At 48.9% G+C, this 23748-nt stretch overlaps 1 protein-coding gene and 1 pseudogene across 1 annotated transcript; both read left to right on the top strand.

The window, feature by feature from the left end:
• Window positions 1-10481, top strand: part of LOC149277476 (exonuclease mut-7 homolog) — a 63459-nt pseudogene extending 52978 nt beyond the window's left edge.
• Window positions 10482-17872: 7391 nt separating this feature from the next.
• LOC149277475 (notch-regulated ankyrin repeat-containing protein) lies at window positions 17873-18217 on the top strand. The gene has a single exon (XM_089502853.1). It carries the CDS (start codon window positions 17873-17875, stop codon window positions 18215-18217), a length of 345 nt encoding a protein of 114 aa, XP_089358979.1.
• The last annotated feature ends 5531 nt before the right edge of the window (window positions 18218-23748 follow it).

The raw sequence follows: 23748 nt of genomic DNA, 5'->3' as shown, positions 1-23748 counted from the left end.
CCGTCTGAGCTCCTGTCCTGGTTAACACGGCTTCATATGTAACTCATTTACCCAAATCCTGCAGACAGTCGGAGCGCGTGCCGGGAGCTTGGCTTCACTCCTGTGGTTAAGTGCTGCTGGGGGTATTTATGAAGGAATTAGGATCTCCGCTTCCTTTAGTTTAAGTAAATAATTCTGTAGTTTGTTAGCCTCGCAGGCAAGCGTGGCCAGTGCTTCCGTGTGTGGAGCAATCTGTCAGCCCCCGGCTCGGTAATTCCCCCTCTTACTCTGGCTTTTTATTCTGTTTACCCAGTGCAGGGGCTTAAACTATAGAGGGGTACCTCGGTGTGACCCCCCCACAGTTCCGTATCCTCTATCCTTTGGCTGGTGTGACCGGTGTCTTGGCTAACGCTAAAGGGAGGGGGGGGGGGCAATCAAAAACGGTCACAAAAGGAAAGAAAGGCTGGTGGAGGGGCAGGAAGGATTATAAAAATCATGGTGGGGCAGGAGCTGGGAAAAAAAGCTGGAGGGAGAAAGAAGAAAAGACAGGAGAAAAGATAAAAAAGATAGAAAGACAGGAGAAAAGATAAAGATCAGAGAGAAAAAGAGGGGAGCGCAGGAGAGTTACAGCTGCCCCTTAAGCTCATTCTTTGTGTGAAATGTGGGCTTCAGAGCGGTGCCGGTGCCGGTGCCGGAGGGTACGCGTTTGTGTGATAATTAAGATGCCAAATGTTGCCTCTTCCGGAGACTCAGACGTCCTCGCTTTCCCACCGCCTTCTTTTCATTCCCTCTTCCTCCAAGGCCGTCGCATAATAAAGAGAAGGTGTGAAGACGAGGCCGGATCCGGGACGAGCCCCCCTTCTCCTCCTCCACCTGTCGCCGTCGGGAGCAATTTGTCCCGAATCACCTGTTTTTGGGCCGCGTGATACTTTGTCACCGAGCTGTGAACGTTTCGATGAAGAGATTTTAATGACGGGACAGAGAATTAAAGCCATTTCAGGGGCAAATGCGAGAATTTTCATTCTCTTGAGAATCCCAAATGGTTCCTTTAGAAAGACGCGCAATAAAGCAATTTGAGCCCTCCTTCCCTTGGCCTTAGGATACGATGTTACACAAGGTACATATGGTCTGAGCAGCCTGAAAAAACCCCCCGGGGGGCTCCGTGATCCCGCTGCCCCTCGGAGACAAATGGAGACTCAGCAAACTTTTCTTTCCTGAGGAATCTCAAAATGTCACAAAAGGCGAACTCCGAATAGTCCGCTCGCTGCCGATAATCCGACTCGCCCACAAAAGACAACGTTTTATTTTATGCTCTTAAATTGGTACATGACCTTTTTTATTTCTATGGTGCCGGCAGAGTCCGTAGTGCTGTTGCAATAAGGAAGAGTGAAGAATAACGTTAAAACTGACAATGACATTAACACGTGGGCTTACAATCTAATTTCACATTGCTATTCAAAACCAGATTACAGGACTGCGTTTGGTGGGATCTGCTCGCTAACCAGAGGGGTTCGGCCCCCACAACCGAGCTGTCTCTCTGCATGCGTTTCTGTTCCCTTCTTGCTAAGTGATGTAACTAGTTATATATATGATGTCACTGAGGGTTTAAATGCCATGCGTGATGAGGAGTTACTGCTGCAACCCGCTGGACCGGCTGATCGACCTCATGCCAGTCTGAGTTTAAGATGATCCCCCATTGGAATGACTCCGCTTGGGAGAGTGTGGAGGGGCAGTTAGTGTAATTGACTGGCGTTGGGTTAGTTTGTGTATAAACCCGGCCATTGCTTTAGGGCACTTTCAGAATATCTGACGTGTGTCCCGTGGGCCAGGGTCCGGTTTGTTCCCGTGGGCCAGGGTCCGGTTTGGTCCCGTGGGCCAGGGTCCGGTTTGTTCCCGTGGGCCAGGGTCCGGTTTGGTCGCGTGGGCCAGGGTCCGGTTTGGTCCCGTGGGCCAGGGTCCGGTTTGTTCCCGTGGGCCAGGGTCTGGTTTGTTCCCGTGGGCCAGGGTCTGGTTTGTTCCTGTGTGAGGGGCCCTTGGCTGCGATGGAGTTAATGTCGGAGGCTTCTGGATCCCCAGGTGGCCTCCCGTTATCGCTCCTCGCTCCTGGGAACAAACAGCGGGGACTCTCGTGAAAAGGACTCCTGTCCCCGGGCTGGATGTGAGAAACGCCAGAGCCGTGTCCCTTCCCAATGAAGGGGGGCAGTTTGGTTCCTCACACCCCGGGAAGGAGGCATTTAACACCTTTTCCCCGGGGACTCCTCTTCCCTGCCAAGTCTCCTTTGTTAGTTCCGTCCCTGCCAGAAATACAGTAGCGCGTTTCATGGAGTCCATTAACTCCTTGGCAGCCGGGGACGAGAACACTTCGTCACTGTCTCATCCAGCGAGCGGAGAGACCTCTGTGTGTCTGGAACAGGCTGCCTGGAGAAGGTGCCCCAGGCAGCAGGAGGCCAAGCGGGTTCCCACGGGGGTCCCAGACCTGGACTTCTCACCCCGGGGGGGGTAAGCGGCACATTAATGTTCAGCCGGAAAGCCTCGTTCGGCCACAGAAACAAAGTATCAAAAAGAAAACATTTGTTTGAAAACTTTCCTGATACATTTTTCAGGATCAAAATAATAACTTGTTGGGTCGGAGAGCAGCCAATGGGAGATGGAATCTTGGGTCTGCTTAACTGCCATTGGGTGTGCGATGTAATAAATAAGAACCCTGATATATATAATAATAAATAATAATACATATAATAATAATAATATACATATAATAATAATAATATAATCCCTGTGCAAACAGAGGCTCGAATTCACGAGAAGGAAGATTTCATTCTTCTTTTTCCGCTCGAATGGCGATAAAGGTTTGACATTTCCGAGCACATTCCGTAACGTTAACGCCGGCCGCCGAGTGTTTCTATCACATTACAGGATTTCTTTTTGACGCGCGGCTTTTCGCCGTCAGTCACCAGGTGAATTCCAGAAGTGAAAAAAAAATTTTGGGATAAACTTTCTGGTTTTGAGAGCAGAGATCGACAGGTTAGACGAATGTTTAACCATCTGAACGTGCGGGAGGTGCCTGGTTTTTAGCCGGCGCTTAAAAGGTTAATAGGGTTTCTAATCACGCTGATTGAAGACTCCGGGGCTGGGGTATCCACATCGACCTCCCCACCCCCACACGCTTTTACGCGTCCCCTGCCCTTTCACAGGGGGCTTCTGAGGTTTTGAAATGACAAAAGGATAGGAATTCCCACATCCTGTGTGTGATGTCCCCATTCACCCCCCACCCCTGCCCCTATCTGCCCCCACATCCCCCTGCTGGGTATTAGAGAATGGAAGGGAAAGGTCTGCTGGAAATAAAGACCCAGGGGTATAAAACATACCCCCCTCCCCGCCCCGGACAACCTTAACTACCCCCCTGTGGGGCAGCATGGAAAGTTAGGGGTAATGGTTATGGTGGGCTACAAATCTCATAATCCCAGCCAGACTTTTGGCTCATAAATCAGAAGCCCGTCAGAAGCCCGTCTGCAGCGCATAAAGACGTCGCACATGGCTGTTTGCCCAAGAGATAAATAACTGTAATGCGAGCCGCCTCGTTTGATGTCTGGTAGAAAAGCAGGGTAGTAGTTACTGGGAGTCTCAGGGGTAGGTGGGCGCCCGGTGTGTTATCAGTCGGTCGTAAGGAGATGGCTACCTGGAATTTCGCACCCCAAAGGGTTATATTTTAGCCGTTCCGCGTGTACCTTTGGAAGGCGCACCCCTCAAAAACTCCCCGCTCCTTCCCCGCAGCCCACGACGTGCCCCCCCCCCCCGGGCTTCCCCACACCTTCCATAGAAGAACCGGTTTTTCTTCCCCCTCTTTTGTTCCCAGGGAGCTGGATATATCGCTGTGGGGCGCGCTCACATCGTCTCACGCTCTTCATATCCGTACAGAACAAGTGCACACAGAATGAAGACGCCGCCATGTGACGCACGCACCCCGTCTCAGCGCCATTAATGCTAACATAGTATACCCCCCGCCATGCAGAGCCACACCATAAAAACCACCACGGAGTGATACACGCAGAGCCACACCATAAATACCACCACGGAGTGACTAACCAGTGCTGTATTATCCAACAGCTGCCCCATGCGCGGTAGCGTTGCCACTTCCCCACCTTTGCCACAGATAGCAGCACGGGGATCGGTAGTAGAGACAGAGAGCGGCGCGGGGATCGGGAGTAGAGACAGAGAGCGGCGCGGGGATCGGGAGTAGAGACAGAGAGCGGCGCGGGGATCGGGAGTAGACAGAGAGCGGCGCGGGGATCGGGAGTAGACAGAGAGCGGCGCGGGGATCGGGAGTAGAGACAGAGAGCGGGCGCGGGGATCGGGAGTAGAGACAGAGAGCGGCGCGGGGATCGGGAGTAGACAGAGAGCGGCGCGGGGATCGGGAGTAGAGACAGAGAGTGGCGCGGGGATCGGGAGTAGACAGAGAGCGGCGCGGGGATCGGGAGTAGAGACAGAGAGCGGCGCGGGGATCGGGAGTAGAGACAGAGAGCGGCGCGGGGATCGGGAGTAGACAGAGAGCGCGGCGCGGGGATCGGGAGTAGACAGAGAGCGGCGCGGGGATCGGGAGTAGACAGAGAGCGGCGCGGGGATCGGGAGTAGACAGAGAGCGGCGCGGGGATCGGGAGTAGAGACAGAGAGCGGCGCGGGGATCGGGAGTAGACAGAGAGCGGCGCGGGGATCGGGAGTAGAGACAGAGAGCGGCGCGGGGATCGGGAGTAGAGACAGAGAGCGGCGCGGGGATCGGGAGTAGAGACAGAGAGCGGCGCGGGGATCGGGAGTAGACAGAGAGCGGCGCGGGGATCGGGAGTAGACAGAGAGCGGCGCGGGGATCGGGAGTAGAGACAGAGAGCGGCGCGGGGATCGGGAGTAGAGACAGAGAGCGGCGCGGGGATCGGGAGTAGAGACAGAGAGCGGCGCGGGGATCGGGAGTAGACAGAGAGCGGCGCGGGGATCGGGAGTAGAGACAGAGAGCCATAGAAGGCTTGACCTGGGCTCTTTTCCTTGTTGAATATAAACAGTCCTCTCTGCTCCCAGAGTCCCGGGCCCCGGTTCCAGGCTCCCAGTGCCGGTTGGAACCTGAGCTGGATTTTATTCCGTGTTTATGTGTCAGGCTGGATGTATAAAGTCCAAACACTGAGCGATCCGTGACGGGGCTGGCGTTGCCTTTACTGATCACCCAAAGATGACGGTAGATTAAGGGGTCATTTCACTCTCGTCCACGGCAGGGTCCAGTTAAGAGTTCTTTGTACTTCCCGATTTGCAAACCCAACACACATTACAACACCCAACCGCTGCTAGTAACGGGGAGGGAAATACACCTGGTTTTTAGGATTTCATCAAATACTGGACTGTGTATTAAACATTTTTAAAAAACTTTTGGAAGAAACTTTTTTTTGATGTGGAAAGATTTGGTTCATTATAAAAATATATAGTCTGCGTCGATTAGCAGCGTTTAGGTCCCAGGTGGAGTCTGCTAGGGTCTCTCTGAGCTGATGTGGCTCTCTTTATATGGGGGGCAGGAAAGAGGGGCGCCTTTATATTACCCTCCCGTTCTTACCCTGTTCCTGTCCTTTTTTTCAGGTGTGTAACTGTAACAAAATACCTGCACATCTCCCAAGAACGCATGAAAGAACTGATGAAACTTCACGGTTACTTGGAGGACGCCAACGAGGCCAAAGGTGAGGGCAGAGGGGTAAACAAAGTGTCAGCTTCTCTGCCAAGCAGTGGGGGTGTCGTAGCGTTCTGAAATAACCATGAAATGATTTGTGGCTTCCCCCAACCATGTTAATGACTGGGTTCTATGTGTACAATGTATCTTCTTTAATGAGACCTCATTGACATTAATCACTGTCCTCAATCTAGAACTGAGAGTTCTAGAGTTGTCAAAGAAGATAACTCAAGCCAGAGAGGAAGCAAGTATGGAGAAAGGGGTAAGGGGTGTTAGTCTCCCGTCGGCCCGACTGCTTTGCTCTATACATCATGGCACTTTCCAGTACGGCAGCTTCTTCACCCAGTAATCACACGCAGAGCACGCTAGGAGCACGGACAGACTATAAAGGAATCTGTGTTCCGGCAGCTTAACCCTTTCCTCTGACGTGGAAGCCCGTAGCACGCCAGAAAGCCACGCTCTCCCGGCAGCCAAAGGGTGGACGGGCTTCTCTCTCTCCTGTAATTACGTTCATTATATAGGTGAGAGAACCGAAGGTCAGTACAAGGTGAAGTTCCGTATGCGTGCGTAAGATTACAGGTTGCGTTTCTAAATGCTTCCACTTCAGGAAGTTGCCCTTAGAGGACAGGAAAGGGTGCGTTTTGATGTGATCTGCCCCCCTCCCCCCTTTGCTGTTTATTCTGAGTGTGAGAAAGGCAGGCGGTTTGCCTGGGAGTCAAGGTGTGCCTCTCCGAGATGTCTTTCTCCCTCACCTCTTCCAGTCGCCCTCCCCCTCTCCTTTCTTCCTTATCTCCCCGCCACTTCCTCCGAGTCCTTTTCAAAGGCCAATCGCCGAGGCGCGTTAACCTGCGCTCGTCCTCCACGTCAGCCGCGTTTTCTTTAACATTTACGAACTCAACGTCCGTGCTTCCCGATTGGCCGAATGAGTCGGGCATGGGGGCAACACATAGCGGGTTGACCCTCTGCTTATTATACCCCCAAAGTACCGGCCAGGACCATCCATATACCCCTGCTACACAGGAGGCTGATGCCCCAGTAACCAAAACCTAGTTTAGGTGATCGCCTCCCCTTCTGTCCCCTGCCCCCCTGTCCCCCTGTCCTTGCCCTTTGGGGCAGATCGCGGTTACCCTGGGTAACACAACCCGGAGAGTTTCTCACCCCCAGCCCGCAGCAGAGAGTAATTCTTCAGGTATTTCCCATCGTATCTTTTTTTAACCAGCGATCCTTCATCTCCCAAGTGCCACTTGCCGTCTCGCCTGAGGGGCAGAAGAGACATTTCTCAGAATGTGTTATTTTGGGTCTGCATTCCGTGATACAGGTTCTCACACAGACCGCGTTTGTTAAAATAAACATTCTTTTTTTATTTTTACAATGACGCAGAATAGAGATTTTTTTTTTTTTTGGCAGCGTCAGGACTCAGATTTTTACTTTGAGGTTGTTGGTTCTTTTATTGGGGGAATCGGCACAAATAATTACTGGCTGATATCTTTTCTTTTGCTGTAAATACAACATTTTTTTTATTAGTAAATAAGCCCCTGTGTATAGTGGAGGGACTGTTGCGTATTGACTGTGAAATGCGTCGGGGTCACAGTGTGATGGTGGTGGTTTTATTGGTTAGTTTACGCGGGTGATGGGTGTTCTGACTTTGCCGGTGATATTCCGGTTTGGGGGGCGAGACTCCCGGTTGTGAAGAAACATGAGGGTCCTAATGTGAACCCCCTGACAGCTTAACTTAGAACTATTCCCATTAAACGTTTCATTGGATAGAGATGGGGGGGCTGTGATGAGGGATTTTTAAACAGCCCCGACCTCTGGAATTACAGACGAGCTTCTTAATTAACAACAAAATAACCAATTAACCAGCTCTAATTATCAATGGGGGACCCGACCGGGAAAGCAAACCGCGCTGGCGAGTGCCTGATGAGAAGAGTTTGCGTTCTCCGTCCCGCTCTCCCCGGAGTGGCTACCGGCGGAGGTCTCAGGAGGGTCTCGGTTCAGTCCAAGTTGCTTAATGAAGTCCTGTTATAAGAGCCACCAAAACGGATGATTTAATGCAGGTCGTTACTCTGTATCTACCACCCATACAGCCCATGCGCAGCGTGAAACCAGCTTCCATAAATTGCGTCATTATTGTCTATGGCTGATGGGGGTATCTCGGGCTGCGGATCTGCCCCAGGGATGTCCGCCTCGTCTCCTCGTTGGGCATCGGCACAGCTGGTTTTCAGCTTCATACATAATATCTTGGTGGGAAATCCTAAGAGCTCAGAAGGGGAGTTTTTGTTATTTCTGTCCATTCTTTTATTTTTTCCTCCCCTTTTTATTTCTGTGCTATGTAGGCCAGTATTTTTAAAAGGTGCCTGGGTGACATTTAAACGATTGGGGTCCGGCTCTTTTTTTTTTTTTTTTTTTTCTTTCTTTCTTTCTTTCTTTTTTTCTATTCTATTTTTGGGCAAAAAAAGCATCTCGAAGACCTTAAAAAGAATGCTGGTGGAGGGTCCGGGGCGGGGAACCCTGAGAAGCCCCCATTGAACACTTCCACGTCTCTTCCTCCGGACCCTCTTTGAAGTTGAATGATAAAAGGTTGTATGAGAGATCAGCAGATCCCAAAACATCCCGAGCCCCCCCCCCCAACAAATCTTTTTCTCTTCTCGCCGTCAGTTTATTCTCTGGATTATTTTGTGTCAAAGAACGTTGTATAAAAGGAGCTGGTAGTTACAGCTTTACGAGTTATGATGTCACTTTGTTACCAAATCACAGTCCAATACTTCACCGCGATCATCTGCTGACGTGCACAACCCTGGAACGCACACCGTGGCCCCTGACTTAGTCCCTACCCTCAACCAGGGGCCCTAGATCCTTGGCCGCTGCGTTATCTGGCTAGGGGTTTGCAGGCAAACAGCTGAGATCTCCGTTCTCGCGGCCGCGCAGGGGATCCGGAGCGGGGCTCGCGGAGCGTTATTATCATACAGGGTCCCGGATAAACCCCGGAGCCGGCCGCTGGGCTCTGTCACCCTGTGATGTTGCAGTCTGACCCATTCAGGGACCGTCCGGGATGGGGGGGGGGGGTCAAATACCAAACATTCCTTTAAGTGTGCAAAAGGTCAAAAAACAATAGGCCGCCGTGGAACAATACTTCTCGCTTTATCCACTTGGCCGCTTCCCAAAGTTTTTCTTGCAAATGCTTTTAGAGGAGAGAGAGAGGAGCCGGCGTATCGCGGCTCCCCGCGTGAGGTCAGGGGCGGCAGATCCGTGGCCTGGTGGGAGCTCTGGTGGGGTGCACCAGGGGCCGTGGATTCCAGGGGGTTTGTCTGGTACTCGATATAAGGATTAACCCTTATATCACCAGAGCACTGTGCGGTGCATTGGAAAGCCTAAAACGTACGAGTGGTCCTGCAGAAGACGTGGATCTGGAGTTTGGCCGAGCATCTTCTAGGACGTTCGTCCCGCGTTGGTCCATTGGGTCTCGCTAAGCTTGCAGGACCACCAGGGCCAAGCTTCAGCTTACAGCTCCATGGGGTAGCAGGAGGCAAGAAGAAGAGGGTCATTGTTGGCCCAACCTCTGTCTCTGTTGTATGTGATGACAGCCCGGTCATTTTGCCCATTTTTGCTGGCACATTGTTGGCGTCTTCTGCCTGAGAAAGCCAGGACTTTTTAAAAAGATCTTTAATGGCCTGAGACTCTTGGCACGTATGCCATCTGCAGTAACCTCCAGGAGGGGCCTGAAGTGACCCCAACACATGTGCTGCTCGGAGCGGCAACCTTTTACTGGCTCCATGCGCGTCTTTGAAGAGTTTTGCAGTCTCGCTGGGGATTGTTCCAGACGGCTCTGCGGCTGGCCTGCAATAAAACATTAGGGCCGTTACTTTACACGGGTTCCAAATATTGGCTCGTTTGCTGCTAGAAAATATTAAGGGAAGATTGTAGCCGTCTGTCTGAAATTCCATGAACAAAAAAAAGAAATGGATACAGTGGGGATTTAGGGCATTAGGGCCAATGTTTCACTTCTTGAGTCCTCTCTTGCCACAAAGTAGCAGCCCATGAAACAGCCTTTAGACGCCGTCAGGGTGCCGAAGAGGTCATCTTCTTCCATGTTGACCCAATAAAAGGTGCCGTCGGCGATTAAAGACTCGGCTGCGTTTCAGAAGAACGTTGAGTGTTGCCCAAGAAACGCGCGTCTAACACCTCTCGCAGCACCGCCAGCCTCTCGGCTCACGGGCGGAAGCGGGTCAGGGGGGCTCATTCTGGAGCCATTGGCTCGTTTTCCGCCGTGGAACCATTTGGTGGCACTTAATATTGGGAATAAGGATTCAGGTTTTCACCAAACATCTTCCCCTCTGATAACCCCTGTAAGTACAGCTCGTTAGTTGAGTTTGACCACTTCACGGTTCCTCGAGAACCGTCCCCCGTGTAAGCGGAGAGGGTTTGTATGACGATACCATTCACGTTTCCTCCTGCGCCTACAGGTCCCGCGGATTCAGACCGTTTCTGCCTCCCCCAGGGGTCGCCCGATAACCGGAACGCGGAGTGGATGAAGGAGCTGGGCCTTTCGGCGGACTCCCTGGCGCTGCCCAGCGGGGCTTCCCTCCAGCTGGAGTCTCTGCCCGCCGGACTTCTGGACAAGGTGGAACTTTTCTTCTGCTGCAGCCGGTGCGGGAAGGTTTTCTGGGAAGGGTCCCACTTCGGGCGAGTGGTCTCGCAGTTCAGAGAGGTCCTGCAGGACACCGGCGAGTATTTCTACCGGTCCTCGGGGGAGGAGCTCTCTAGGGGTTTCTCGACGAGGCCGATGAAACCATTTCTATAAAAGATAATCGTGTCAAGGATCTATTTCTGCTGAGATGTTTGCTGCGGGACGTCTCCGTAACCCGATTTATTTTATTAGGTCCAATCGTTTGCTTGTGGGATTCGTGCTAAATATATTTATACCAGAATTTCTTTTTTCTTTGGGAAATCACAAATGTTTAACTATACGGTGAAAAAAAGTTAAATTTCCAACATGATCTGAATCCCTTACGCCGGGAGGAATGTTGGACAAAATCTTTGGAACGCTGCCCCCCCCCCAATGACTTCATTTGCCGTGTATTTTGACCCCCCCCAATACTGTATTTTAAGCTTTTAATCTACTGCTTATTCAGTTTTTTTACCTGTATTTTTTTTTTTTTTACTTTTCTAAATGATTATTAAATCTGGGCTGAATGGACTGTCGGTCACTCATTCACAAACACAAAAATCAGGAGATGGTAAGAACGTGGAACGTATGTCATGGAAGCATGTTATTTTAACCCCTTGCGCCCCGTGCTATGTATAATGTATAGGCGTCCAGATTTAAAGGGCCAGCTTGGGTTCCCTGCTCTTGTGGTTATTTGGGGGTGCGTAGGGGGTGTTTTCGTGCACATTTTGCCTCCAGTCCCTGCGTGGGTGTCAGGCTGCCCTCTGCGTTGCGGAAGCATCCGTCGCCGCAGTGCGGGGGTTAACGTTTCCTGGGAAGGGGGTTATAGAGGAAGCTCGCCCCAGCGAATCGCGCCCCCCCCCCCTCCGGTAACCGCAGCGAGCCGCACTTCTCCTACCAGGGAGGCGCTCAGCGAGCCGCTGCAGTCGCGCATGGATTTTGAACTTCTATTCACAGAACCCATACAGCCCCCTCCAGTGTGGGAGACATTAACCCGTTGGCTGCTGGGTGGCATTGCCAAGCACCCCTCTGCGGTACCCTGTACAGGTGTACTAGCGATGCGTGAGGACCGGTAGATCAGTCCACGCCTTGGTTCGTGGGCTCGTTGGGCCACCAGGACCGCCATTAAAACAGGACAGGTGACACAAGCAGCTCTTCAGCGTCTACAGAACTACAACTCCCATGACGCTCAGCCGGCCACAAGCACACGATTTTAGGTTGCTCCCTAAGATTAGTTGGGGTTCTGCTTTCCCCCGGGGTGACGTTTATAGCGAGAATGGATTTCATCGTGATTGTTATTTATATAGCGCTGTCATATTCCGTGGCGCTGTACAAGTAGTGAAAGCGCATGACCTGTGCCAGGGACCGGGCGTGATGTCATACAGCCCACAGGCGTCCACATGTAACGGGCTATCGCTTATATTACCCAGAGGAAATGTTTTATTATTAACCCCTTTATTATCTCCCAGAGATTTGATAGAATTAATCAATTCAGTGAATTTTACAGAAGAGGCAGGAAAAAGGCAGCCGGGTGATTTCATGTTTATGATGGGCTCCCTGGTCCCAAAAGCTTGCACTTGTTAGCAGATTCTCTGCTTTTTACATGTTACCTGGTGGTCTGCCCTGCCCCAAGCAGCCTGTTTTGTGTTTTTTAGTATTTTTTCTGCTCCCCTCCTGAGTCTCCACCCCGTGTCTCTCCTCTCTGTCTCTTTTATATTAGTCAGTGCTGGGAAGTAACGCTCTCTCTGTTCCCACGCTCCTCTACCCATCTTAATGAATTAAGTGGAGGCCACGCCTTCTCCTGTTTCATCTTGGTCCAGCACCACCAGCTGATTGGCAGCGGCCAGCCCCGCCCCTCCCCTGCCAGCCTTTGGTGTGGCTCCAGGAGCTGACGCTCTCTCTGCTGCGGTCTGTGAGTCAGGTGTCTTGGCAGCCGTAGCCGCAGGAAGAGAGTTAAAGGGCTTAACCCTTTGAGGGCCACGTGTGAAATGGCACGGCCGTGGGAACCGAAGAATCCCCCCCCCCCCGCGCGCAGGATTACCCCAGACCGGATCGATGGCACCTCCGCCGATCCAATGCACTGAATCTGATTGGTGGAGCTGCTGAACGTTGTATATTATTATCTTTATGTAACTTTGTAACAGCGCTACGGAACCTGCTGGCGCTCCGTCGATACAACGTAATAATTATTTAATTATATCCAGGATGCTCGACGCGCTCTATGAAGGGCAGTAGTGATCCCGCAGCCCGCTCCTCCGGGGGGGGATGGGTAGTAGTCACAGGTGCCCGGTTCTAAAGCTGCAATCCCTGTCCGCCGCCTGTCATCCCCAGTGATTTCCCGGTGAAAATACCATGGAAAGCCTCTCTTCCCCAACAAGTAGCCGGGCCCTCCTGGGACGTACCCCCAGTACATGCCCGTCCCCCAATGGCCTGGTGCCCTTTATACCAAATGGGATTCTGCCAGTGGTACCAAGGGCCAATCTGCCCCCCTAGAGGGATAATGTAGTTAGGGTACACTAGCCCTCCTTTTCAGTCTCCGTTTCTCCTGGTGTCTAACGAGCCCCCTGCGACCCGTCGGACGCCCGCCGGGGAGTCAATGGCTTTCTCATTATCCTTCAAAGGAAGCGGGGGGGGGGGCTCCATTAGCATCTCTGTAACGTTACAATGGGCCAAATATAAAGATACATGTGGAGCAGTCACCATGGAAACCAATGGAATGTTCCTGCCGATTGCCCCAAATTTGGCACCATAATGAACCCTGTTCCGTGTATCTGCGCCCCGGTGTTAGATAATACCCATCGTGAAAAGACCCCAAACTTTTGCCTCCGCACCTGATATTAAGTGTCTCAATTGGCTTCATAGGTTATGATTCACTGGTGATGTAAATTTATTCCTCCCCTGATGAAAAACCAACCCAGGGGCGTCTCCGTAACTGCCCCTGTGCCGCAGCTTGCATAAGCCAACTATAGACCTATGGAACCTGCTTGATTACAGATGTATTCAAATCAGGGACTAATTGCCGTAATATCACTCACCTGCGGTCAAGTAGAGATCAGTCATACCTGGGAGGTGCATTGAGATAAACCGGAGACCCCCGACCTAACAGCAGGGGCCGGAGAATTAACTTCCCCTCCTTCATCTTCGTGTACGCAAGTAATATTATTTATTCCCTGTGATTAATCGTCCAGATAGATTGTAAGCTCATGCGCAGGGCCCCCCGGAGCCCCCCATTCCTGCCAGGAACTCCTGGGCCTGGTCCTCAGCTCTGCTGTGTCTCTCTGTGTAGATGTGTCTTTGCTATGTACAGCGCCGCGGAATATGTTGGCGCTAAATAGAGAATAATAAGAATCCATAACGAGGTGACCCCGTTCCGCAGCGCCGTCCCTCTATCCGATGAATTCACCAAAACCCAAAACTCTACATTTTTTATTCATTTATTTTATGTAATTTATTGAGAAATCGCTTCCCAGCCGACTCCTGATTTTGGCCTCGCCTGCCGTCTCCAACCGTTTGGCCTCAAAAACCAGAAAAGAACATTTGGAGCAACAACCGGCAAAAGGTGCCCCGAAACGGGGCGTTTCCCGGGAAAAAATAACCCGAAAAAAAACCCCATTCCTCTGAGAATGGAGAAAAATGTAAAAAAAACAAAACACATTTACGCTTTCTGGCTGAAAATCGGGTCTACTCGCGATTAATGGCGGAATCCGGCGTTCGCGGCTGGAAAGGTTCTGATCCGATCAGCGCGTTATTTCAAATATTCATTTATTTCTGATAAAAAAAAAAAATTCTAATGTAGAAAATGTATAATCTATAAAATGTACGATTCCTGGCGGTCCGAGCCGCGGCGTAATCAGCAACGGGATATTTATATATTTATTGTAATTATTATTATTAGTATTATTGTTTTTATTTTTAGTGTCAATACTAAAAAATAAACATTAATATTGTTGTTATTGTTATTAATTTAATGAATAATAATTATACTATTTAGTTATTATTTATTATTATTATTAAAATGAAATCAATATGAAAAATGATATCAAATGATAACAATATTAATAATAATACGAATAATAAAAATAAAAGCATTATTAATAATAGTAATAATAATTTCCTTGTATTCTCGCTCTCCTCGCGGATATCTGGTTACTGAGGTCACCTTAATCCCTCTGCAAGCAATTAACTCCACAGGGCTGGCCAACCTTCCTATCAGCGAGTGATCCCAGAGCATGCGCAGTCTCGCTGTCCGTAGGTCACAGGAGGGTTATTTATAGCCGGGCCCTTCTTTTTATTATTTAGTTTGGTTTGGTTTTATTTGAATATTTCTTTACTGAGAGGGTGGTGCATGAGTGGAGCGGCCTCCCAGCACAAGTGGTAGAGTGCAATACAGTGAAGGAATTTAAGCACGCAAGGTCCGCTGTCCCCGTACGTGCGCAGTGTCTGAAGGAACGCGCAGACAGTCCCGTCATTCCAGGGCTGGAATCCGGCGCAGCCTCCGTTTGTTGCAAGCCTCGGCCTGTCCTGTTGTGCCGTCTGCTCCCAGCCTCCAGGGCTTAGCCAGCCGGATCAATGGCTTTAGAGAGACGGGGGGTGGATGCGTGGGGGCCGGGAACGATGCGGGGGGGCGCCGCGAACATGTGCTCTGGGCATCCCGACTCCTCGCAGGGAGATTGTGACAGGTCCCCTTGGCCATGGAGTTTCCGATCTGAAACTGGATTCACTGGCAGGTTTCCATCATAAAGACTCTGATCGGCCCCCATCCGGCCCCCGTCTAGTCACCCGTTTCTCCTGCTGTAACGACTCAAACCTTAATCAGTCGTTGGTCTCGTCTTATGTCTATCCCATGCATGTTTAATCCCCTCACTGTATTACCCTCTACCACCTCTGCTGGGAGTCTGTTCTAATTATCTACCCCTCTCTCAGTAAAGTAAAAGTTCCTTCTATTTCTAGTTTATGATCCTAGAGAGTACCGAGCGTAGATAGTGATTTATACTGTATAAACATGTTGGTTTTTGTATTGTTAACGCGCCGGCCGTGGAGGGTTCCGTCCGATTTGTGTAATAAATTCCTCTGCCCTTTTACTACGAGCTCTCGCCGCGAGCCGGAAAAAAAAAACAGCGCAGACGTCGGACCCCCGTTATATCGGGGAGATATTTCCCAACATCACGCTGTCCTGTTAACCCGTTATCTGCCAGAGGCCAGCGATTCTGGCACAAAGTTTCAAAAGTGGTCTTATTGCTATAGCAACCAGCAGAATGAATACAGAACATTCTGCTAGTTGCCATGGTGATTGCTCCACATGTAGAACTTTGAAGAAGAAGTTCCCCGGTTCTAACGTTTTATTACAATATAAAAGCGACGTGCTGCAGTCCTTCTGGCAGCGGAATGGTTAATAAAGCTCGGCACCCAGAAACCATAAAGCGGAATCTCCGACGGCCGCTCCCCGTCATCTCCGGCTCTCCTTATCGGACTTAAAGTGCTGCCGGAATCTTTGACCTTTGTGTTCAGGGTTTTACTTTGTGTGCACACATTCCGTTGCAGGCTTCACCATCTCTGCTGGGAGTCCATGCCGCAGAAACGCTGGCTTTAAGGGGAAAAAAAAACTTATTTCTGCAATTCCAACAATATTACCGTTTATCCATAATAATAGCGATCGTTTATTGGCGACGGCAGCTCATTGGCCAAAAATGTTTGCTCTGTACAAAAATAAGTTGCGTTTATTATTACTGTTATTTAGTAATTTGTGTAGCGCCGCCTTATTCCAAAGTGCAGTACAATGGGTTTCTAATAGAGTGCAAGCTCCTAGGAGCAAAGCCTCCTCCTCCTGTGCCAGTATGTCTCAATGTGTGCTAATCATATTGATAAGTCAGCTTCGCTCCGGACTCTGCTGGCGCTATATAAATAGAATCTGATTTTGGGGGAGATACATTGACAAAGTATTCTTTGAATCTGTTTTTTTGCATCAGCGCCTTCAAAGCGTGGATTTCCATCGGCGTCTAAAGGGTTAACCACTTTATAATGCCCTTATGGCACCAGTTTGGTGTGTTGGGGGGTATCACAGGGTGTCTTTAGCACCTTTTGCTGTTCAATAGCCCCTTTGATGAGCAGTTTGTTGTTGCCCAGGGGGTCCTGTGGGCTGGGTGGGCTTGCGTTCTGTCTGTCGCTGCCCCCTTTCTGCGTCCCGTGGAATGACAGACCCCTCCGCAGTGATCCTGCAGATATATATTTATTGCGCAGAGTCAATGGGACAATTTCATTACTTTTTCACCCAAAATAGAGGCACTAGCGGGTAGACTGGGGTTTTGCCGGGTATTTATGGCGGAGGGATTTGTTGGGTTGATGGATCTGTTCTCTGGGGGTGAGACTGGGAGCCCTGGGGGACGTTCACGGATCCCCGCATTTATCACCCAGGAAGTTGGGGTAAATTGAAGGTGTTTCTGACGTCTTCTGCCCGCCGTCTCCCCCTTAACCTGCAGAGTGCCCGGATTTGCCGCAGGCTGCGAAACCTTTACTGACCCATTTATAATGATTTATCCCCTGTGATCACATACTTCACTTACAGAGAGTCCCTGATCAGTGGGGTAACCGTGGGCTGTGCCGGGTGCCGGGCGCTGTGTAGGGTGAGTGGGGCACAGTGTTAGGCATGCAGGATACTTTGTTGGGTACAGTGCCTGGTGTGGGGTTTTGGGGGTACTGTGCAGGGTACAGGTGAGTGGGGTGTTGGGGGAGCAGGGTGCTGTACAGGTAAGTTGGGTGTTGGGGGGGAGTGGGGAGCTGTACAGGTGAGTGGGGTGTTGGGGGTGCAGGGGAAGTGGGCCACCCCTGGGTCCCCTAGACTTTCCGTGAGAAATTTCCCCACTCTCCCTAACTGAAACTCCCAGACCACGCCCAGATTCTCAACGTTCCACTTGGTGGGAGGGCGGCAGGGCCGGCCCCCCACGTGGGCTAGCATCCAATCAGCGGCTCGGATTGCGCAGCATTGTAATGCAAATCAGCAGCCGATCTAAAAGGAGCCGCAGTGTCCGGGGAGCAGAGTCCGAGTCACAGCAGCCCCGGGCGGACAGCGGCGGCAGCAGCAGCAGCACCGGGAACAGAGCACTACGGGCCCGGACCAGACCTTCCTGCAGAGACCAACAATAATTCGAACACTGAGCTGGACCTATCACCGGAGACCCCCCTCCGACCCGGGACAACGGATCACTCCTGGATCAAGTGATTCCCGCAGAGACCGATCCTGATCGGGGCAGATACTTTCCTAAAGGACTCATCAGGACCCACGAAACCCAAAGGATCTCTTCTCACCAGAACCTTCCGAACCCTGCAGTTCCCTTCTCACCAGGACCTTCCGAACCCTGCAGGTCCCTTCTCACCAGGACCTTCCGAACCCTGCAGTTCCCTTCTCACCAGGACCTTCCGAACCCTGCAGGTCCCTTCTCACCAGGACCTTCCGAACCCTGCAGGTCCCTGCTCACCGGGACCTTCCCAACCCTGCAGGTCCCTTACCCATCTGGACCACTTCTCCAGCCATGAGCCAGACAGAGATGTCCACCTGCTCCATCCCTCACACTCAGAGGGTTTTCCAAGAGGCAGTGAGGAAGGGCAACACCAAGGAGCTCCAGTCCCTTCTGCAGAACATGACCAACTGTGAGTTTAATGTCAACTCCTTTGGACCAGAGGGTCAGACAGCCCTCCACCAGTCTGTGATAGATGGCAACCTGGAGCTGGTGAAGCTACTGGTCAAGTTTGGGGCAGACATCAGATTGGCCAACAGGGATGGTTGGAGTGCCCTGCACATAGCAGCTTATGGTGGCCACCAAGACATTGTCCTCTATCTCATCACTAAGGCCAAATATTCTTCCAGCAGCCGGTAACCTTCTTCAGGACATGGACTTCCCAAGGCTTCCTTTTGTGGTTTTGAAGTGGTGGGGGTTTAAATTTTTGTCTTAACATCCCCCCCACCCCAAAGCAAAGCCCCTGATTTAGGGGCTTGGGATCACCTCCCACCCAACTTTAGATTCTTTTCATGGGATCCCCTGTCATTGCTGGTTACTAATCCATGTCTCCTTTCTTTAGAGTAACTTGTTACTTTGTTACACAGAGCAGAGCTTAGAATTTTTTATCACTTGAATACGGAATTCATGTTTCTTGTATAAGGTACATAAGAGAGATTTGTCTTTTTTTTTTTTTATATGAAAACTCCTGCCTGATGTATATTTTTATATATTTTTTTCTGATATGATGAAGCTGCTTGAGGTCTCCAGGTTATAGGAATTGTGGGGATCTGTAAAGATGTGTATATATATATCCGGTGTGTATATATCCATGTCTTTTTTTTTTTTTTTTTTTTTTAAGATTTGTTTTTTTTTTTATTTTTTTTTTTCTCCTTTTAATGTTTTTTTGCCATCTACCTCGACTAAGTTCAGTATTTCCACCCAGGAGACCAGATGCTGTAACTTTAAAAACGTGTAATTTGTTCAATATTTGGTTTATTTCTAAATAGAAAACTTCTTCTCCCCACTCCTCCGGGGGGGGGGGGGGGCGACTACTTCTCACTTGAAGACATTAAAACATTTCAAAGATTGGGGCCAATTACAGGAATAAACCAATGTTTGAACTCAGTCCAGGGGCCCAAAGGTGTCTCCATTTCCAGTTTTAGACTTTGAAGATCTTTGGTCCTAAAATTCATTTTTCTTTTTTTTTCCTTTCCCATACACAATTTTAATTTATAAACCAGGGCCCGAATTATCTGCAAAAACTACAAATTACCTGCAAAATTTGACCTTGAATCCAAAAATAACAAATTAAGTGCATTCAAATGGCTTATAATCTGATTTTATGTATTTTTTTGTTTTTTAATTTTTTTTGCTTGGGGCTTCTGTTTTGCACAGAAAAAAAAACAATGGCGCCACCTACTGTTTGTAAAGGGAGTTGCAGGGATTGTGTTTTGACCTGTTGACTACTGCATTAAGTTGATGTTCAGAGCTGCATGTTGGATGCATCAGACTCTCAGTTTCAGGAACTTTCTCGCTGATTCGACCGTTGACTGCTTAGAAAACACTTAAGATGCTGCTGTTTCCACATTCCCAGGGCACACGGACCCCCCCGGAAGACAGAGGAAGACTTGTATGTGTTTTTTGGGGGGGGGGTTTTGGATGTCTGCACTAAGGGGATGCCCCTGGCTCTGTGAGGTTGCATGGTCTTTGTGGTGTTAATGAATTCACAAGTCAAGGAAGACCATAGTCCTGCAAATTCGGTCTCCGCAAACATGGTGGATCTTGGTTCCTACATGAAATTTGCTTCATTGGAGAAGCCGGAAATTCTAAAGGGGTTTTTTTTTTTCGGGTTCCGGAGACGGAAAGTATCAGATGGGTCGCGTGCCCCTCTGAGAGCACATGGAAGGTTTACAATTTCCAGTCTGTCCCTTTAACACCCAATTTAAAGGGACCTTGACTCTTTGAAAAAAAAAAATCTAATGCTTCCATAACATTGTTAAAGACGAGTGATATTCGCTTTGACGGCGGAAGCTTTTGGTTACGAGCGTATAGTCGTTGCCCAATGGCCGAAAGTGGCCACAATTTCCAAAATTTGGTGGTTAGTGTATATTTAGGTTCTTCAAACCACCTTCTTTTTAAGAATTTCTTTTATTCTCTTCCTGGAGAGAGTCTCTGACATACAGACAGTTAATTAGAATATACATTTTTGACTATATTTTTTCATACCTACAAAAATAGCAATTCTGAATTTTCTAATTGAACTGACGAAAGTTGTTAAATTTGCTCTAGAATACGTGGCAGTTTGATTTAAAAATTGACTTTCCAATCCTAAATTGCATCGTTATACTGAGTATATCTTACAGCAAACGAATTGGAAGATTATTATTATTTTTGTATATTTTTGAGATCCCTTTTGATCAGTGTGTACATTGTAGAGGGGATAACGTGGGAATGGGGTGAAAAGTGCTGAATTTCCAGTATTTTCTCCCTCCTTATTTAATCTGGTCTATATGAATAGACTGATCTATTACCTAGCACCCAGCCTGGTTTTCTGTGAGATTGTTTCGAGTGGTGGTCTGCATTGAAAATAAAAAAAAATATATATTTTCGGGGGGGGGGGGAGAGTGAATTATGTGTGTAAAAGAGAGAAAAAAAACAGTTCCGGCTTGTTGCACATTTTATTTTTTATTTTTTTTTCAAGTAAAACTGCCACAAAATAATGTCATAATATTTATGATGTAATTATCCTGATTCTCATCCCAAGGTCTTTTTTTTATGTTTTATTTAATTTTTTTTTTTTTTTTTTATATAAGTGATAAATTTAAAAAAAAAATTAAAATAAAATATTAAATTTTTCTTGGTTCCTAGTCCCTTAATGCAGGTTTTTTTCTTTCCGTAGCTGTGTGGGATTAAGATATTAGTGGCTACCATATGCTCTCCAACAGAGCTTCTGTGCCTCCCACTCCAGCCCCAACGACCCTGCATGCCACCACTGGGCAAGCTTTAGAAAAGCACGTGCATGCGCAAGCACAGGACTCCTCCATTAGTATTATCACTCACCATGCGTTATATTTTCCTGTTATATAATCGCATTATTTTTTTTTCTTTTTATCCTTGGGATGACCGGGACATGTGGCTGTAATCTGCTCCAGAAAGGAGTTGTCTGTGATCAGTTTATATCCTAGATGCGGAAAATGTTTTTTAATTATGTTAATTAAAGTTATAGGCTTATATTGAAGCTGTGTTTGAGATCGCCATGTTGTAACTGGATAAAATCTGTAAAATACGGCATATTTTGGACTGTATTATATCACCTTTGTAGCCCCAGAAATGAATTGTTTTTATAAAAAAAAATGTAAAAAAAAAATAATCTGTTTCTTTTTGTTTGCTTTTTGGGCGTTTGGTATCTTGACTTATTATCTTGAATTCAGATCGTATGGGGAGGGAAAAAAAAGAAAAAAGCACCAAAATTGGAATAATTAAATGATTCTTTTTATAGACTACGTTCATACACACATATTTAGAAATAATCAAGATTGCACAGTCCAGATGTTTTTTCATTTAATGTGTGTCATTTGTTTTTATTATTTTTATAATAATTGTTATTATTTATATAGTTTTTATAGACCCACGCGTTCGTTTTTCTCTTGTGACGATGCCTCTCTATTCACGCTACCTGATCTTATCCCTTCCTCGATAAACGTAGACCCGACCCAAAGACAGACCGGCCGTCGTTACTGCGTACGTCTGTTATAAAAGTATTAAAAGTAACAGAATTTTCGATGCGGTTTATTGGGGACGGACAAGCTTAGGGATCTGTTTGTATTGTAGATCTACTGGATCCCGCATAGAAAGTCTGTGTTCTGACGAGCCTGTCAATCACGTTTATTCTGGGTGTTTTCCCATGATCTGTATTAAGATATTCGGTGAATAATTTTGGTCTCGGATTCAATGAACCCAAATCTAGCTGTATTGTAAGGAAAGCGCCTGGCGCCGCGTTGTGGTTGAATTACCCTGTGATTATCCGCCACCCCCTCCCGCCGGCTGTAAAGTGCAGGAATCCACTTGTCGCCCAGTTAAATAAACAGTAGCCAGCGGTTCCCAGTAGCCAGCGGTGCGACTCCGCCGAGCCTCTGTAGAAACCCAGGAGAGAGCGCGGGTTCGCCGTGATCTACCTGTCGGCGCGCCGGCGGTCAACGCACACCATTGGCTGAGCATATTTCTGGGCTTATCCAATCCGTGTTGGGATCTATTCCCAGTGTTCTATCCGTTCTATAAATCGATCATCCGTGCTATTGGTTCAGCTGAACGGATTTCAGGGGGATCACTTCCTGGACACAGGGTGTTTTGGGGGGGTTGAATTTGCTACCCTCCCTACTCCCACCCCCCACTCAGCGGATCTGGATCCATTGTGTGGATCTACTGGCCTTCAGAACTTTTAGAAGAACAAAACACTCATCATAAGAGATATTCTGTAGTCGGGGAGGTGGGGGGGTTTACTGATTTCACTTTAATTTGAACACTTTTGCTCAGGTGGGTGTTCTACCGCCCGGGGTTATTTTTTGGTGTATTTTTGTGCGTTTTCTCTGATGTCGGATACGATGGAATCGCAGGGAGATACACCGTGGGAAGAGGAAGCGAGCGCAGGGCCGGTCACCTCGATCACCAGCCAGTCCGTGGCTTTGCCGCAGGTGTGGACGTGGGGGGTTTCTGGATTTAAGCAAAAAATACTAATAAAAAAATACAAACTAAAAGTTCTGAACGTTTCTAGCAGAATCTTTTTTGTTTATTTTCTTCTCTTTTTGGTGTGGCGACGTAAATCATTTCTCAAAAGGAAAAAAAAATCTTATTCTAATCCGCAAAAACCGTAATTTTGAATAAAATATTTTAGCTTTCGCTGACAAAACTCGTGACCTCATCCTCCGGATCGCGGAGATCCAGAAAGAGTTTGCCCTAAATACCTTCTTACTAATAGTTCTATCCGTCCCAGCGTCGCCCCCCCCCCCCACGCCAAATGCAATCCCTTCCTTCTTTACCCTCTTCTCTGCGAGAGCACACTGGCGCACACACACTCGCGCACACTCACACTCGCGCACACTCACACTCGCGCACACACACACTCGCGCGCACTCGCGCACACACACACTCGCGCACACACACACTCGCGCGCACACACTCGCGCACACACACACACACACACTCGCGCGCACACACACTCGCGCACACACACACACACTCGCGCGCACCACACACTCGCGCAACACACACACTTCGCACTCGAATTCCGATTTTAAAGTATTTCCTTGCATTGTCTTGGCTGCTTTGTCTGAGATGGGGCTGCGGAGCAGATGGATATTATCCTCCGTCCTCCCCCCTTCCCTCTGGTGCAGGAGCCGGGGGTCCTGGACATAAAGGCATGTCTGCCCCCCCCCTTCTGTTTGGCAGGGGTCATGAGAATACAGCCATGCCAATATACACATGCTACGCAGAGATGATGTTTTGGGGAAAATGAATGGAGTTTTTGTACAAATGGCAAACGCTAAACTCCAGAAATTCCCAGCAAAAAAGGCGAAAGCTCCTCTGAACTCCGCTTGACTCGCGAGTATTTGGCCGGACGGGAAGATGAAAAGCGGATCCCGATTTATTGTATTTTTATTACACGTCATGCGATGATGTAAGAATGTTTCAGAGTCCGAGTAAACGCTTTGGTCAGCCAAGGACCTCTCTCACCAACTTTTACCCCACAGGGGGGGCGGTTTTGGGACATCATCATCCCAACTGAAGCGGACCCCCCTCGCCCCCGCGGCTTACTTGCATTAGAGTGTCCGTGGGCCAACGTTTCCCGTAATACCCTCCATACAAGTCGTCGTGGCGTACGTGTGGCGGGACTAGCGAGGCCACTAATTCCT

This window comes from Sceloporus occidentalis, unplaced genomic scaffold, assembly GCF_023333645.1.
Source record: "Sceloporus occidentalis isolate IW3139 unplaced genomic scaffold, rSceOcc1.0.p SCAF_214, whole genome shotgun sequence".
In the NCBI taxonomy this organism is placed as follows: Eukaryota; Metazoa; Chordata; class Lepidosauria; order Squamata; family Phrynosomatidae; genus Sceloporus; species Sceloporus occidentalis.
This window is presented reverse-complemented; position numbering and strand designations above follow the sequence as displayed.

Coding starts and splice junctions, on each gene's coding strand:
- LOC149277475 (XM_089502853.1), top strand. CDS start 17,873: ATGAGCCAGACAGAGATGTCCACCTGCTCCATCCCTCACACTCAGAGG.